Source organism: Formica exsecta, unplaced genomic scaffold (assembly GCF_003651465.1).
Source record: "Formica exsecta isolate Colony F162 unplaced genomic scaffold, ASM365146v1 scaffold60, whole genome shotgun sequence".
NCBI classification, from domain to species: Eukaryota; Metazoa; Arthropoda; class Insecta; order Hymenoptera; family Formicidae; genus Formica; species Formica exsecta.
In genome coordinates, this window is record NW_021853281.1 from 750156 (window position 1) to 768021 (window position 17866).

The 17866-nt window shown below is 40.8% G+C and overlaps 1 protein-coding gene across 1 annotated transcript in view; it reads left to right on the forward strand.

Moving 5' to 3' along the window:
* Positions 1 to 17866, forward strand: part of LOC115242523 (Down syndrome cell adhesion molecule-like protein Dscam2) — a 79865-nt gene that overhangs the window by 7439 nt on the left and 54560 nt on the right. The window contains exon 3 of the mRNA XM_029818895.1: positions 15432 to 15758. Within this exon, the coding sequence (XP_029674755.1) occupies positions 15432 to 15758 (327 nt within the window). The remainder of the gene's footprint in view (positions 1 to 15431; positions 15759 to 17866) is intronic.

The window sequence follows — 17866 nt, forward strand, 5'->3', positions numbered from 1 at the left end:
ATATTAGGATATATATGATACATAAAATTATATAAATAGAATTCCGTTTTGAATTTTGTAATTTATAGCTTGTTTATTTAACAAAATTGTTGTCCACGTACATATACAAATACATTAAACAAATTATATCAATTATAATGAATAATGTAATGTTATATCTGATTGTAATTATACATTTTGATAAATGATATAGCGGGAAATTAATATATCTATTATTTCACACATATATTCTGTTTTGAAATAATATAATAAGGTAGACAAAAAAAAATACATAACATTAAGCTGCTTAACGTGATGCCATACAGAGTAGGGAAAAGATGTAGATTTATTTTGCACGAGCCATATTCAGAGATTGATGAAATAAACTTGAAGCGCAAATGAGGATTGAGAATTGTATGTCTACAAAGAGACGAAGAAAGCAGCGGAGCTACGTTCGCGCATTACGAGAGCGGTTGCGTAAATAAATTTCAGTTTGAACGGCTTAACATGTATCGCGCGGCAGCTACGTCTGTACGGCGGCGCAGCTTTGTTAAAAGACGTTGCGCCCGAGGGAGTAACCTGAACGAAGTACGGAATGACGAGAAGGAAAATAAGAAAGACCCTGGGTGGCGGGTCTGATAGCGGCGGTATATAGTGACGGTAGTACCCCACCAGGCAGTAATAAAACGTGACGGAAAGATGGCGAACAATAACGACGCTGGAGGTAGCTGGTTGGATATCTGCCAACTGAAATTTCGCGAAGCTAAACGAAATATATAGGAAATTTAACGCACCGAGAGAGAACGAAGGCAGAAAGAAAAGAGAAGGAGAATATAACACGTGAATCGCCGACTCGGTATTAAGCCCTTGAACGCGCGTAAGTAGAGATCTCTCTTTCAAGACACGGTATTGTCTCAGCTTCGACATTCTCCGAGGTGATGAACGAAAAGAAGTAAAAATTGTAGGGCACTCGACGGTAACGTGCAATAGTTTAATGGTGCGATAAGAAAGGAAGACATGACAGATATCGTCGTTAGTATCGAGTACCTGACAATCGGAATTGAACGTGACATATCGAGAACTATATAAAACAAAAAGAAAGGCGACTGCTCGCGTGGACGTGAATTACGTACGTAAAACGTGTCGCCGGGCATAAGATTGATTATCCCCCGCGGTTAATAATTTAATGCCGAGGTATTTCGCCGGCTGTCAAAAATACCAGCGGAAGCGACGCGAAGACGACCATCGCGCCGTGTAAGAAGAAGGCGAAGGTCGCGAGGAGAAGTGGTAGAGGCGCGGAGAATAGAACGGCGGAGGATAACGAAGGGACGAAAGGAGAGGAGAACAATGAGGACGGGATGTCTGCCAAGTAAAACTCAGCAGAGTATACGAAGAATAGGAACATCGAGGAACAGCGCCGCCGCCGCCCGATATCCACCGCGTCAGCCCCTTAATCTCTAGCGGTGTGATAACGTCGACGCAGCATTTTGCATGCTAGACTGCTGCCGCATCCATTCTCGTTTCTCCTCCCCCGCCCTCCTCGACAGTATCTATTCGCCCCCTCGGTCTCGCGCGCGCGTTTCCAAACGCATACGCCGGCATCAGCCAGATCTACTACACTATAGGTCTGCCATCGCTATCACCACTACCACCATCACCGCTATTGCCGTACCGTCGTATTTGCCGTTGCCGTAATCTACTACGCTGCTTAAGCTAGTCTCTGACTGGCTTTATTGCCAATGTAGCAGCTTCCGAAGTCTTTAGCCAAAGTACGGTATCGCGCTATTGCGGTATTTCTCTCGTCATTGATATAATCGAGCTTCACAGTTAGCGATTCGTATTCTATATATCTCGATTCGTGAAAATGAATAAGATCCGACTTGCGAAGTAAGTAACACTGCGCACGTACGAAGATAATTACACGACGAAGAAGTCCCTGTAGTGTCCTATCGGCAGGAACGTTAAGAGTATCGTGTTTACGGCCTTTATATATATATCAGCAGCTCTCTTTAAGAACCGGGCGCCAAAGTAACCCACGTATCGTATCACTCGCAGAAAGGAACGTCGATCGTAAAAGTGGTAGCTATTTCAAGCTGAGTAAATTACGTCAATAGTTTATTCTCTCTGAAAAAATACGGGGGTTGGGATTATTGCGGGATTATCTAACAAATGATAAGACAAAAAAATAATGCGGAGAATCATTATTAACTAATAGCTATCACGTCGCGCTCCCTTTCTCTGTTATTACTTTAGAGTAACTTTATAACGTCGAGCGCGAGTTAATTTTCGACATTGCGTAATTTCCACCGAGATTACCGCACATCGACGTCAACGTCGAGTCTATATTTTTCTCGCCCGTAAATCTTCGTGGGTAATGAAGTAAAATTCAAGAATTGCCGGTTCCGCACGACGGTACAGCACGACGGTAGAAACGGTGTTAACGGGCTGCGGATGTCGGTGGTGCGAGGTTCCATAGTCACGCATTAGGAGGTCGCTCTCTCTGTTCCGTGGCCTCTCTAGGCTCGTACGTTTCAATTTGTCCCTGGCCTCTGATGTAACCGCGCGGTCTCATTAGTTGAGAGAGGCAAGGGGGAAAAGGGGGAGGGGACGAAGGAACGGGGATATATAGTCCGTCTCTGTTCCGCCGACACCGACGCGCGCGCGACTCTGTCGTTCAACCCTCGACGTGCCATCCTCGTCGCACCCTCTTCCTCTCTCTCTCTCTCTCTCTCTCTCTCTCTTCTTCCTCCATCCTTTTCCCTTCCGTTCTCCCGCTCTTCTCTTCGCTCTCCACAATCAACCTTACTGCTGCACCACTATTCCCGACCTAACTACCTCTTCGCTACGACCACCATCGGCAACGTCACCACCACTACCTATCTACCCTACCTATCTACGTCGATGTCGACTACCGCGTCCGCGGGTATTGGTCTACCCTTCACGCTCCGGTGTAAGGTACGGACAAACAATTACTTGTTCCACCCTCGTAATTGGTATGCCAGGAAAGAAGCCTCTATCCACCTGTCGGCTGCAACGTAAGACTCTTCGAGAAACTTTAGTCACTATCCACGTTAGACTCCTTCCTCGACGAAAGCTCCGAGCGAGCCCGAGAGCTTTCAGGGAATCGAAATTGCGTTTCGTTGAATGAACGAACAAATTCTTGGCCGTCTTTTCTACATTTTGATATATCTTACGTCTTTAGATTTGTCTTTATTTTCTCGGTTTTCTTTTCTTTTATTTTTTTTTCCCCTCCAGTCGAGCTTGATGTCTTGCGTAAATGAGGAATTTTTTTGTCGATTATTTTGTCGATATTTTCGTAAAGGCTTAACCACGATTTTTGAAACGGTGACGTCGTATAACGCGAAACGATAATGGTCCGCCTGAAATATATGCCACGCATCATTCGCGAATGATCAGCGTTGCGTGGCGAGAACAATGCAACGGCTATAATCGTGCCGATTGTAATTGCACCTGGCGATAGCCACTCCCGCAGTGATTTATTAGTCTTGCACGCGTATGTTATATTTACGTAAAATTTAACAAAATTACATATTTTGTAAATAAGGGAAAGTTTCAACGAAAATACGATTATATGATTAAACTATATGTATAAAATTTTAGGTAAATTCGACGAGCGAGAGAGATTATAGGCAATATTCGGTTAATTCGACGATGAACAATTAAACGTAATTACATATCTTGTTGTCTTTACAAATATAACCATAATGCAACGCATACTTGCCGTAACAGGGTATATGAAAGCATATTTGTTGGCACCAATTTGCGAATGGCAATGCGACTAATACACACATACGCGGTTAGAGATGATGGTTCCGTCATCAGCGAGTCCTCGCAATATAAGCAATTAAGTGCGTAATTATATGAAACCGCACACGCCTGCGGCAATGGGTACCACAAATTCATTTGACGTGAACCACAAAGCAAATCACTGTCATGCGAAACACGCCCTGGCAGCCTGTCAACCGTCGCCGAAAAATCTCGCCCAAAATGTTAATAGTAGTGGTTGACAGTTGCTGTGGCGTTTATCGGTGCGCTTCTGCAATAAGGATTATGACATGGCAAAAAACGCGAATATATCATTCCCTTCATTTTACCATTTTATGAAATTATCATGAAATATATATAATAAGTGTCCAGTAATTCTAATTAAAGATTTTTTTTTCGTAGAGAGAATATACTATTTATGTATAATATATATATATATATAATAATAATAATAATAATAATAATAATAATAATAATAATAATAATAATTTAATATATGTGTATTGTAGTATTATATGATTTTTAATTGCTACTTTTATATTTTATATTTAACTATTTTAGCTGAACTAGAGCTTTACATAGATTTTGCATTATTCACAGAAATCACAGAATTCACAGCAATACTTTTTCTTATTGCAGACGAAGAGAAATTCTTTGCGCTTGACAATTTTCATATATTTTAGACGTTTTTACAATTGTCAGCGAAATTCTAATAATTCACGTGTTAGCTTTTGCAAAAAACGAGTTTTCATCGCGCTTTCTCCACTCGCGGAAAATTGTCTACAGTAATCGAACCTGTCTGAAAGAAATGGACTTGCAGAATGTTTGCTCTAATAGTACCGGGAAACATGGAACGTAATTTTCTTCTCTGTATACGGAGCTTCGTAATACTCGACGCTTCCACAGTACTTTTGTTCAGGGCCGTCTCTAGAGGGTATTCCGACATCTTTAACAAGATAATTTTATAAAAGCAGTAATAAAATCCGCATCTACATTTTTACTAAAAAGTTATTTATAAAGTTATCTCTTTAAATCTTTAGCCAGCGAATATGCAAAAAGGAGACAAACATTAAATAATTGCATGTTATTAAATTATTACTCTGCATTTTTTGTCTATTTCTTTATCAGTTCAATACATATACATGTGTGTTTAAATGTATCTCATAAGAATATGCTAAAAATATATTTGATTATTTTGAAGATTTATATATAACTACAATATGAAATTGTTATAGGTTAATTACTATGATCTAATTTCATTTAATCTATTTTATAACAAATATAAGATTCTTGTTTACGAGTTACAATTATTGATTCAAAGTGAAGTTTCATCACTGATTGGATCGATTTGAATTTTGATTCTTGGGCGACCGTGTGGTCTGACCAGTGCAGCCCGTTTCTACTTACACATACGTACACTAGCAAGCATCCTCAATTACTAGAGAGCAAATATAATTAAGAGAAGAAATTACTCTTTCATTTACTCATTAATATAATTTTTCAATTAAGAAGGATTTAGTCGGTCAATAGCGATGAGTAATGAGATCAAAAAGAAAATATTTAAATGGAAAGATAGACATAGAGGAATGAGATGTGATTTTTCGTTTCCGGCCACGGTAAATGGACATTCACATCATAAAAAGGGAGTATCGTGATAGACAAGAATCGTTATGGCGGCGCTTCGGCTTAAGCAGCCCCCGGTAGTAGATGCGTAAACGAGATAAAAGCATGCAAAAGGCGTACGGATGCGATGCCGCCTCTTCTCGCGTGGCTTTATCTTCCTCTATTTCCCTACGTTTCGCCTATACTCTTTTACAAACTTTAAGAGGTAATTGAACGTCAACAAACTCGGTATTACAAATTATTCCGTGCAATATCTCTTTCCCGTTGTGTAACAAGCATCTGGCATTGCGTTAGTGTATGTGCGTGTATGTGTTATTTATCGTCTCGTAAACTCCGCATTTTATTTAACAAACGGATACTGCAATTGTATAAATGGTACGCAAAGTATATGCGTGTTTAATGTAACGCTTGCAAAGATTTTATTGTAACAGTTATTAGCACACACACAATTTAAGAAATAATTTTCACGCTTATAATATGTGTGTAGATATTTTATTTTTATTTATCTATTTTTTTAAGTAAAATTATTTTAATATTTTATATATTGTAAATATTTTATATAAAATATGAGAGATAATATAGAGAGTAAAAAGAGAGAAAGAATTCACATCGCTTTATATGCGATTAGCTCATCACTGCTGGAACTTTTGTATCTCGCGATAACGTGATGCAGCCGGCTTGCAAATAGCATGCAAACTTTTGTGATTACGTTTATTATCTAACACGAATACGTCGCACCAACGATACTAGTCGGTAGTGCCTTAACCGTCTTCGATACGCTACCGCTAGTAATATGATTCTTGAATTATTCATGAGAAATATGAGTGGTACTTAATCGCGCCCGTGCATCCCGCGCGATGAAAGTGGTAACGGGCAATTAAATTTAAATTTTAAACGACAGATTCTTTATCGTTGGCGATGAATTAATCCATTTGATATCTATCTGATACAGCTCGGTTGTTTTGTTTGCGCGACGACGCGCTCCACAAACAAAATATTCGCGGTAGAGTTGATTTTGATTTGCGCAAGGACTCGATAACATCCGATTTCAGAGGCACGTGTGTATCATCCGACGATCGAAAAAAATTGACCATACATAGCGTTTTTCGCGAGACCGATTCTGGTTAACTCCGTACAATCGGAGATAGGGTTGCCATACGTCCTCTTTTCCCCGGACACCGTCCTCTTTTTTAGGGCATCCGGGGACGTCCGGGGGGATTTTTCGAATGTGTCCGGGGTAATTATGAATGTCTGGGGTTTAAGAATATTCATAAATATTCTGCTTTTTAGATTTAATTAACCACATCATATTCAATCACTTCAATACAATTGAAGTTATCAACCATTTGTTTTTTTATTTTTATGCGTGAATCTAATAATAAAACTTCTTTTAAATTAAAAACATGTTAAATTTATTCCTTTTACTCTTAGTACTAATGAGATCTAAAAAAATTATTAATTTATTGTTATATGTTATAAGGAGCTTGCTAACCTATTCGCATTTTTGTATACGTCCGGGGTTGCAAGCGAAATGTCCGGGGTTTCTGAGCTATAAGTTCTAGTTTTGAAAATTTTATTATGGCAACCCTAATCGGAGAGAAAGTATTACCAGCAGTCTCAGTCAAAGATCGGATAAGAAAGGATAGTAATTTGGCAAATCCACTGAGCGAGTGTACATTAACAGAGCGGAGAGCATAGAGAAGAGGGGAAGGGAAAGACAGAGGGAAGTAAGAGAGAGGGAGCAAAAGAGAGAGAGAGAGAGAGAGAGAGAGAGAGTGGTAGTTTAAAGAGGCCGGCATGGACGTGGGTCGATTTTACACGGACAACGTACAATCTCTATGCATGAGGCTCACTGGGGCTACCGCTTCCTAAGTACACAGAATACGTATTTGCATTTCGGTCTTTGTACCGGTGTGTCCTGTTAGTGCGCCGTTTCTCTTTCTATCTTGCTCTCACCGTTTCTCTCTCTCTCTCTCTGTTTCTCTCTCGCAGCTTCCGTCGTTGCTGCCTGGCTGCCTGGTTGGCTGACTTCGCTTTATGTATACGCATTTCCACGGATCTACTCGCATGGCGTTAACCGCACTGCGGTTTCCATTCGAACCCCCAACTATCCCCCAAGAAGATATTTATAAACTTTGGGATTAAATCATCGTTAAAGCCGAGAGAGATACCCGAGATCATCCGTACGATATCGAGACTTTCTCGATCGCGTTCTTGATGCTCGCGAGAGAGACGCTTCTGACAAATCTGCCAACATTACGGTAAAACACGCGGTGTTTTATACAGCCCGACAGCTACCCCGATGGATGTTAAACGAAACAAATTCTCGATAAAATTGGCTGTTTTCAGCGCGGCGGGCGTGTTGAAAGTGCGCATACAGGGAAAAAACACGAAAATTCGCTTCGATCAGCAGATATCAAAATAGTCTGAAATCGTTGGAATAACTCTCTCTCTCTCTTTTTCTCTTTGCCCGTCAAGAGAATATATTTCAGAGGAATTTCGAGAATTCGGTACTACTCGCAAATAGAGAGAAAGAGAGAGAGAGAGAGAGAGCAAAAGCAAAACGTGAGTGTCAAGCGCGCGAGATTAACATGGCTTCTTGCTGCGATTCTGTCTGTGATTGTATGAACTTACTCTATGTAAGTCTGCGCTCGTAGACTATGGATTAATTCATTGTTCAAAGATCCCGTCTCTGTGAGAGAACCTATTTCGCGAATGCTCGCTGTCTCTCTCTCTCTTTCTCACGATCCTTGAAGTTCGGCTATGGAATAATAATGAAAGCTCTTGGATAGTGATACGGACATCGAGTAAATCTTGACGCGCGTGCCCCAAGTTTGCATTGTCGATTCCTCGAGAAAGATTCCTTCCGAAGTCGAAACAACTTCTCGAATCTCGATTTACATTTTTTACCCGTATTAAATTTACATAGAAATTACAAAGAAATTGATATCTCACGAAAACGGAAGATACCATGTGCGTGTGTTTTATACAAGGAAAAAAAACAATTTTTATTCTGGCTACAGTACAACACAGAGTAGCTTCGGATAAAATCTCTCTTTCCCCACACTAAAGCCTTAGATTAAATCTTCCTTAAAACGGCCGACTTTACGATCTCGAGCAGTTTCTTTCCGCGGCAGTTTAGTAAGTTGGTGGTCTCCATAAAGTATCACCGATTTATGGCCTCGGGTTACCGAGCCATCTACGTCGAGAAGAAATCAACTATTCGGCCGATTCTCGAACAGATGGTGCGTGCGTATTGTATTGTACTGACGTGTATATACAATGAAATACGGGTTACGAATTCGTCCCGTTGCATCTAAATCGTAAATCGTAACAATAATTTTCTCAAATCTTTTTGCAAGTCGTCGTCATAATCAGCAAAATCGGCGAAACCGTAACGCAAGTAATTGAAAAAAAATCGGCTTACGAACATACTTTTTTTTATGGTACAGTACCGCGCAGCTTTAATATGTGCGCTTGTTTTTCTTCCTTTTTTTTTTTTCGTTTACGGCTGACCACCCAAAACGTCGCTTAACTCTGGGCACGAATGTACGTGGCGGATAGAAAATTGTACGTGGCGGATATAAAACAAGCATGCATGAAAAGCATCGAACCCGAAAGCGCAGCAATTTTAGGTATTGACCTTTGACAATGCGCAAAGAGAGGAAGGGCCTGCTTTCGTGCGTAAAACGTGACTCGGCCGACCCGGTCGCGACGACAATTAAATTCGCTGAGTGCACAGTCCGCTTTCGTTTCATTATATGTATTATATTTTCGATCGATACATCGCGTGCCGAAAAATATGATGACAATTTTACTTCACTGAAACTGTTTTGTGCGGGTAATCAGGATACATAAAACTGGTTTATTTATTCTAAAGCGTAGCGTATTTAATAAAAAAATTTTTTTAAATAGTATATAATTTTTTTAAAAATATTTTTTATCGCGGATAAATATAGTTCAGACTTTTAACTTACAGTTAGTGATCGCACAGAAATATTTATTCGTAAAATATCGTATCTACACGTTTTAATCCGTTTGCACACCAATTGAAGTATTTATATGTTTCACGTAATTTAAATATAAAATTTGCGAAACAGAGATTTGTGCGCAGAATCTTGTAATATATAATAGAGAGGTCAAAACAATGCACACGCACATGATGTATTTAACCAACGTTAATGTATATCGTGATATAATTATTTTCTTTACGCACAGCAAATATGCGCGAGCGCGTTTAACGTAATAACGCAACTCAGTGGGAGCGAATAATGACGCTACTTACGTTCGTTTTAAGGCAGCTTTCATGCTCGTTATAAGCTGCAGGCCACATGGGAGAGTCGCGTGGCGAAACAAAAACCGCATATCTCGCGGAATTAGCGAATATCCGACCGAAAAATAATACCGTCCTCAAACTAAAAAAATGTCTTGCGATATCGTACGCGAAAAAAAAAAGAATTTACAACAACGTCATAAAATCCAGGAATGATGTACAGAGAGATTGGAGCGGTAAATACCGGACAATTAGTCTCATTACTTCTGTTATAATTTTTCCGCTCATTTGTAGATACATATTTGATGTAATGGGATTGTGTGCAAATGTAATTTTACGATAGGCTGTTTTCGCGAGCTACCTATCCACCTACGCTAAACGGTTCTCGATTTCGGTCGAATTTTGGTGAAAATCACGAACGATTCGCGAGCATGTTAATATTGTTTAGCCTACCGGTACACGTCCGCGCTATCGCCGGACTAGCTAATCTCTGATGTGGTAACGCGAATAAATTTCCGGACGATAACGCGGAACGCGCTGCCGAAATTTAATGGCGAAGCTTTATCGCGCCAAGTTCAGTAGTTAACGCGTACCCGGGGTGTGTGCCGTCGGGTTTACCGCATCACCTTCCACCATTTACGGATCAATTTGCTGGAGTGCATTTATATTTTAACTAAAGTGTCGAGGGAGAGAGGTTTACGTACATTAATCTTCCACCCCGTCGGTTCGCGCGAAAACGTCGCCGATAAGCTGGCCAGCTAGAAATCAGATTGCCGAGACAAGATAATGGTTTGCTCTAATCGTAGAGATTAGCTGTTCTATAATACGAAATAATTAACGCGCGGTTGATCGTAGATACTCGGGCCCAATTAAACGGACAAGCGCTGCTGACGCAGGTAATTAACACGGCCGAATGTGCGCCTTACTATGTATCGAAGATAATTTTACAATTGTGCTAATACATCGTGCGAACAACAATAAAATTATGGGGTACTTCCCGAAATCCTTGGTACAATTTTTCAGAATTTTTACAATTTTGATTTAATGATATTATGATTTTCCAAATTAGCCGTCAATGTATCGAAATTAGAACCGAAATGTGCAGAAATTGCAAGTTTAAAGGTTACGAGAGAATCGGCGGTGGAGTATTTTGGGTGGAGGACTTTTGATTAATAATCCACTACATAGACAGGATATGTAGATCAGATTTAAAGATTGTTACGAGGGAATTACATAAATTTATACCTCGCGTAACATTGAGAATGTAAAATTAAGTTTGCAATTATAGGATTACTCGTTCTAGAACCTACCGGGTTTTTTTTTCCCAAGTACCGTTATTATTTTTAGGATTTTCTCTCGTTTTATCGAATTGTATATTTTATTATTTATTTGTTTTTTTTTCTAATCGTGTAGCATATATGATTGTCGATATAGAATATCGTGATTTTTCAATCAGGTTCGTTATTATTATGAAGCAATCGACATTTAAATTTTAATTGATTGAAAGATAGTAATCACACTGTGCAATTTCTGATTGTTACTAGAAAAGCATCCACGTGCAATTTCACGTATTTTCAGGTCTACGATTCGTTATGTTGTAGGAATGTACTATACGTGATCCGTTTAGTATTATTCGTTTTACACGTTTTATCCGTTTTACATTTCAGTAATTCTATTCGCGAAATGAAATTCCTTTAGAGCAACACTCATACACACTACCGATTTATCAGCCAATTGCATGTCATGTGAGCCATGTAATCCGATCATGATATAAAATCGCGAATTATCTTTGCATTAACAATATACGACATAAACGGCCACTTAATAAAATAATTCATAAATTAATAAGAATGATATGAATTCTCTTTGTAAAAAAAGTTTCTTTTTCCATTTCTTTCGTAATGACATAAATTTTTCGCACAGATATGGATTGAAGTATGCAAAATCTAAAATCTCTTTCGTTTCCGCGATTCTTTCGATATTTTTAATGACACGCATCCGCGCCAAAATGAGATGTTAAAACCCTGCCGGAATTTTGCGAGCTATGCCCGCGAGAGTTGCAGGATGTTTAACGACGGACAGAAGGAGGGTTCATACGATGATGATCCGCTGCTAGGACGAGAAGTGGATAAACCTATCCTTCTCTTTCCGAACCTTCTCCGACTTCTCCACTCCCGTAATGACTAACAATCCCTCCGTGCGGGTCGCTGGAACAATGGAAACAATACAGTGATATGAGAAAGCCGGTTTGTGCATTGTCGGACAAACCACAGACAGGATTCCTCATTTTCCCCTCTTTATATATCCATTCCGATCCGTGTATATCTACCATCTATTCTCTCTGTTCTTCCCTCTCGACGCGTTTTGTACCTCCCTAACAGATATGTTCCAGAGCGTGGGAATCCCAGTCTTAACTTTTCCATCCTTCTCCCTTTCGTTACCTTGGTCGGAGGAAAGAATCGTGCACATTGCTGAATGAGCCGTTGATTTCGGTGCGAAAACTGCTCCGTTCGACGGTTCTTTCGCTCTTTGTACGCGCGTCGACTCCACTAAGGGCTTTACCTTCTCATCCTTCCCTTTCCTTCGACAATTAGTCAGCGACGCTGGCTATTTTACCCACGTCGTCATTATTTGCGCTGATTTTTCGAAATCGCGAAGGATAAGATTGAAAGCTTCGGAAGTGATTCAAGGGATACTTTTTGCATTATTCATCAAAAATATAGAAGTTTGTATGAGTGGATAAATGTGAAATAAAATGTGTGTTTATATATGAGGGTTATTTAAAAAAACACACAGAACTAAAATCTGTAAGTTTAAAAGAAATATATTAGAAATAATGCGTATATAAAACGAATGCAAAATTTTACATATTTTATGAATAGCATAAAAATAATTTTGTATAAATTTCCTCAAAGTTTTAATTTTTATCTCAAGCTTTGCTCAAAATTATGACTATCTACAATCTACATAAAATTCTTAGCCATCGTATAAAAATATAACATTATTAGAGATAGTTTTTAGTAATACGCGAGGTATTTGAAAAAAACTGTCGTCGATTTTTTGGTCTAATATTCTAATGACAACAGTGTTGTTTTACGAAAGGATACACCGGGTAGTCCGGATGAACCGTGAATAACAGTGAGCACTTAGAGAAGGAGTAGATTTCCGAAGGATGTTGACACAAAACATTATACGGTTGGTCGCCGCTTTCGCCCTCGTGTCTTTAACGGTTGCCGGCTAAGAAGCACAAGTACGCGTCTTCGGGGGAGCAAAGGGGAGGATACGAGATACGCTCGTAATGACGTTGAGGGTTGACGGGTTGTCACGGTAGTGGTCCATTTGGCGTGTATTGCTTACGATAGCCGTAGCGATGTCTCTTCCCTCTACTCAGCTCGGTCCCGCTGAGTGCATCCAAAGAGGGTGTACAGTCGAGTACGTGTCAGAGTAGATGCAACTCTTAGCCACGCGTCCGCTCATCCTCTCACTCGCCGTTCATTGTTTAGCATTTAGCTATTTCGATGAGCCAATCTATTTCCAGTGTATTCGACGAATTAATCACTTTTGTTTTTGCAATTTATTTTTCATATAAATGTATCAGATATGTGAATTCTCTTATGATATTATTTACGTGTCAAAAAACGATGGATATACAAAATATGTATATTCGCATAGTTACAATAACATCCATCGATATATAGATAAAAATTTACATATATCCGGAATCGTATTTCTGATATTATATTAATCCAGGGAGATTCATTAACGATTAAATCGCCAGACGGCCGACGTACGTCGTATAGCGGCGGAATTATAACGCGAACTCTCTCGGAACTCTCGGAAGATGAAGAGTTAACTTTTTATGCGGGGCGTCTTCCTTCCTTCCGCGGGGAAATGATTACGAAGAACCCAGAGTAAATGTAGGTCACAAGATATATCCAATCGCAGGTCTGCAGCGCGCACTGGCTATTCGGTGGAGTGTACGGGACGTTAAGATTCGAAACTCTACTGGCTTTGAAGAAAGAGAGACAGCGAGAAAATGAGGAAAAGGGAAAGAAAGAGAGAGAGAGAAGGGTAGGAGAGAGTGAGAGGATGGAAAGAAAGGCGGAGAGAGTAAGGTAGGAAGTAAATCTTTGCCAGGTACTACAGCTTTTATAGGAGAGAGAGTCCACGATTTTCTTTTTCGAGAAAACGATAACTTTCCGGATTCGAACGTGCTCGTCCGAGAGACGACGTCACGAGGGTCGGGAATCCTCCCCGATTACGGAGGAACGTTGCTTTAGCTTATAGAAGATAAGTAATCAAGATTTAAGCTCGCCCGGATAGTGTAAGGAAGGGAATTGCCAACGTAAGCGCTCATTGGAGATTCGACCAAAATAACTCTCGACGTAGCTTCTTTCGGCTACATCCGGTTACTAAGAGCACCTTGGCCTCGAGCCTGCATCGTGCAGATAAAAGCACGCAAAAGTTTTACTAAACCACAACAATCTCTCTCTATTATTATCTACCTCTTCTCTCTCGTAAATTTATAATTGATACATAAAATAATATTATTTATATAATTGTTATATTTCGTAATAATATAATTTATAAGTGTAAAATTATAATTTTATAAAACACAAATTTTAAGGACAATTTTTTTTTTTATTATGTTGGAGCTTTCGATACTTATAATTTAGCAGCAGTATGAAAGCTGTTCAGAATATTGATAACTATTCTGATTTTTTTATTACGATGATGTCCGTAAACTATCTTGGTTTTTTATTTATATCTCTAAAGTTTCGGAAGTAGAGCTTTGGACTTAAAATTACGAAGTAACTCGCCAAATATATTCCGAGATTGCTAAAATGTCGCAATCTTTTGACGAACATCGATCGTGATCTCGTGCGGGAACACATGCGGAAACACGCCGCGAACGCGCGTGTCATTCGTTGCACGTTCTCTGCCCTATCCAGGGTTAGTCAGTACTCGGTTGGGCTGGCTTCCAGATGAGCAATGCTGGACGGAATGTGGAATACATCGGAAACGGTCCGGCAACTCGGGTGATGAATGGTTAACAGGCTTTGGAGGAGAGGGAAAAGAGGGGTGGGAGGAGGAGAAGGAAAGGGTGGATGGTGGCAATGCGCTCCATTTATGGAAGCTATTACGGCCGAATTTCAGCGTTAAATGTATGATTTATGGTCGGGTGTATTATCTTCGTTCATGTCCGTTGACGATACAGTGCACGTCCCACCGCATCCAACATCCCTCTCTCTCTCTCTCTCTCTCTCTCGCTGCTGACCTCCCCCCGAGAAAATTACTTTGCATTCGGTCGGCGGTGAACGAAAAATCCACAGCCGAGTGTCCATTCGCTGACACCACTGCCGTGATTAATGCATTTCTGATTGTTATTCGTAATACTCTGGAATTTATGGCGCGTTAGAATTACGAAATAAACAGCGCACGCGCGCGTGATTGCGAGCTGGAGATGCAGCTCGCCCGAATAAAGATTGTCGACAATACCGGGGCGTATTTTCCGAAATCGCGAGAAGAACGCGGCATCGTTGTAAATGGCGATATTTTTAAAACGTATTTAAAGCTGTATAGCCGTCGCGCGGTGACGTGGAATAAATGAATGAATAGGGCAAAGCGGACGGCAGAAATCCGCGAGATACGTATGAAGGAGGAGAGACCAAGGGAGGCGGCGTAATCTTAATTGAATGTAGTTAAGCGGCTTTCCCGTTTCTCTTTGCATCCGTTAATACATATCTGGCCTCTTTCTCTGCCCTTGCAGCAGGTTCCTCCGGCGCCTCGTACGAAACGCAGGGGCCCAGTTTTGTAACGGAGCCGTCGTCCAGGGTGGAGTTCACCAACGTGAACGGCGGCCGGGTGGATTGCACAGTACGCGGAAATCCGCTGCCGACCGTCGACTGGCTGGGGGCGGACGGCGGCAGTATAACGAGCATCCTCGGCATAAGGCATGTCCTGGGTAACGGTACGATATATTTTCCCGCCTTCGAGGCCGAGGCCTTCCGGCAGGATGTCCACTGGGCCATTTACAAGTGCTCGGCCGTCAACAGCGTCGGGGCAGTTGTCAGCAGAGACGTCACTGTCAGAGCAGGTACGTGCCGAGCGAGCGAAACTTCTCGCGCTCGTTATCTTTATCGTATGCCGTGTGCTTCCTCGTATTATTCTCGTTATACTCTCCGGCATCGTCGTCGTCATCATCGTCGTCGTATCCTCTGCACGTAGATGGACCACCTCGTCGTGTCGTAGACGGGCGTGTCTGTCCGCAGACTCACGCTCACGGTTCACGATCGACCCTCTAGGCTACGGCCCGTGAGATGAAATTTCCTTCCCGCACACGTTTACGTATCGTATCGGACCGACCGTAGTCGACGAGTTAAATAACGGAGCTCTCTCGCGACAGGATCTGCAGCGATAATGGAATGGCTAAGTAATTAGAGACCGCGATCTCTAGTATTGCATTTAAACAAAATATACAAGAGATTTTTTTGGGAGGATATAATCCTCTCTGAATTATTCAAATGTTAGATATTACACGTTGAAAATTATAAATAATTTATTATTTTATCAAATGATATATCGATGAATAAAACGAGACCTCTTTTTTAGTCTTATTTAAAAATTTACTTGAAAATTTGCATTTCGCATATATCTGGGTTTCAAGTTTAATGATATCGCGGTCGATAATTTAAATAACGAGATTTTCTTTACGTGGCATAAGCTAGATTTGATCTCATTGGATAAGCGATGTAAGGATTTTTAACATATTCTAAATTTTTATTCTATACGCGTACACAAAAGAGGATTTATATCCAAGAATCTCCACAATATTTATTTTTTTTTTTTGCGACGCGAATATACATAAGCATAATCTGTATTGGGCGATCATGGCACTTAGTCACTGAAATCGTGTTAGCGAGAGAAGATCCGTCTCTCTACGGATTTCTTTTGTTCGACGACGCGATACCTTCCGAAACTACGGGCGTCTACAAGAGTATCGAGGTAGAAAACGGCAAGAGAGAAAGAAGAGACGGATAAAATGGAGTAAAAGGAGGCCGCGAGGCGCCTTAAAAATAGAGCTTCCGCCGGGTCAACGAACCGGAAGATATCTTATCGACCTAATACGCCCGTAAATCATCGTCGCGTGAACGCAGCCCATACCTTTTCAGATTCATGCCTGGTGCCTCCGCCGCGTCAGCTCCTAGTCTCCGCCTCAGCCATTTTCTTTTTGCTCATCTCCTTCACGGTTTCATCCTGCCATCTCCCTCTTCCGCTACCCCGACTTCAGCGACTCTTTCTTCCGCCTTCGAGAAAAATCTTTCGGGGGTGCGCACGCTCCATTCTCGGAAACAAAATGGATATGATTGCGCAATCGCTCGAACATGTGGCAGGTTACCGCCGGAAATGTCGCTCTTTTCGTTTTTTTCACCCTTTCAGCGATTGCAGTGCGTAATCGCGATGCTATGTCAAAAAATGAAAAAGGTACACCTGGGTGTACCGGGGGTTATTTGTCTCGGTAAAGGCAGCTTCGCATCACAGTAAAAGAAAGCTTTTAGGAATTGATGTAAGACAATAATTTGTTAAATCTGTTTCAATTTCTCTCACGAGAAATTCCTAGTTTATTGATTATTTCGTAAAGGCTAGAAAATTCTACGTCTCGTATTCGCTTTGCTTGATATAACATATCTGATTCGCCACAAATATCTACATCTACAGGAGATGACTTCCATCATTTAATATTATCTACCAAATTATGATATAAATAAATCGTTAGACTTTTCTTGACGTGTTTCACAGTGATCGTCCTAAATGATACGAAGATCGACGATATAAAAGATGATGAGAGATGTGGCAGGAAATAAGCATCGTCAAAGCATCGTTTGCAAGGATGTTCAAGCACGGGCTCGTCTCTCGGGACGATGTATTATTTTATGACATGCTCTCGGTATATATGTATTAATATATATGTACTAAGAAGTCGAACAACGAGCGCGAATAATGTCCCGCGGCCGTTCGCATTTTCTGTTTGTTCGTGTTCAACATCGGTGCGCACGTTGGTGAACATCCGACCGAACGATTTTCGCTCGTTATTTATTTCGGAGAAGAAGCGAACGCGCAAGGAACACGAACACCCACGAAGGAAGATTCGCAGTCGCTGTTCTTTGCCCGCTCGTTCGATATATACGTGCTATCCTGGAAGTA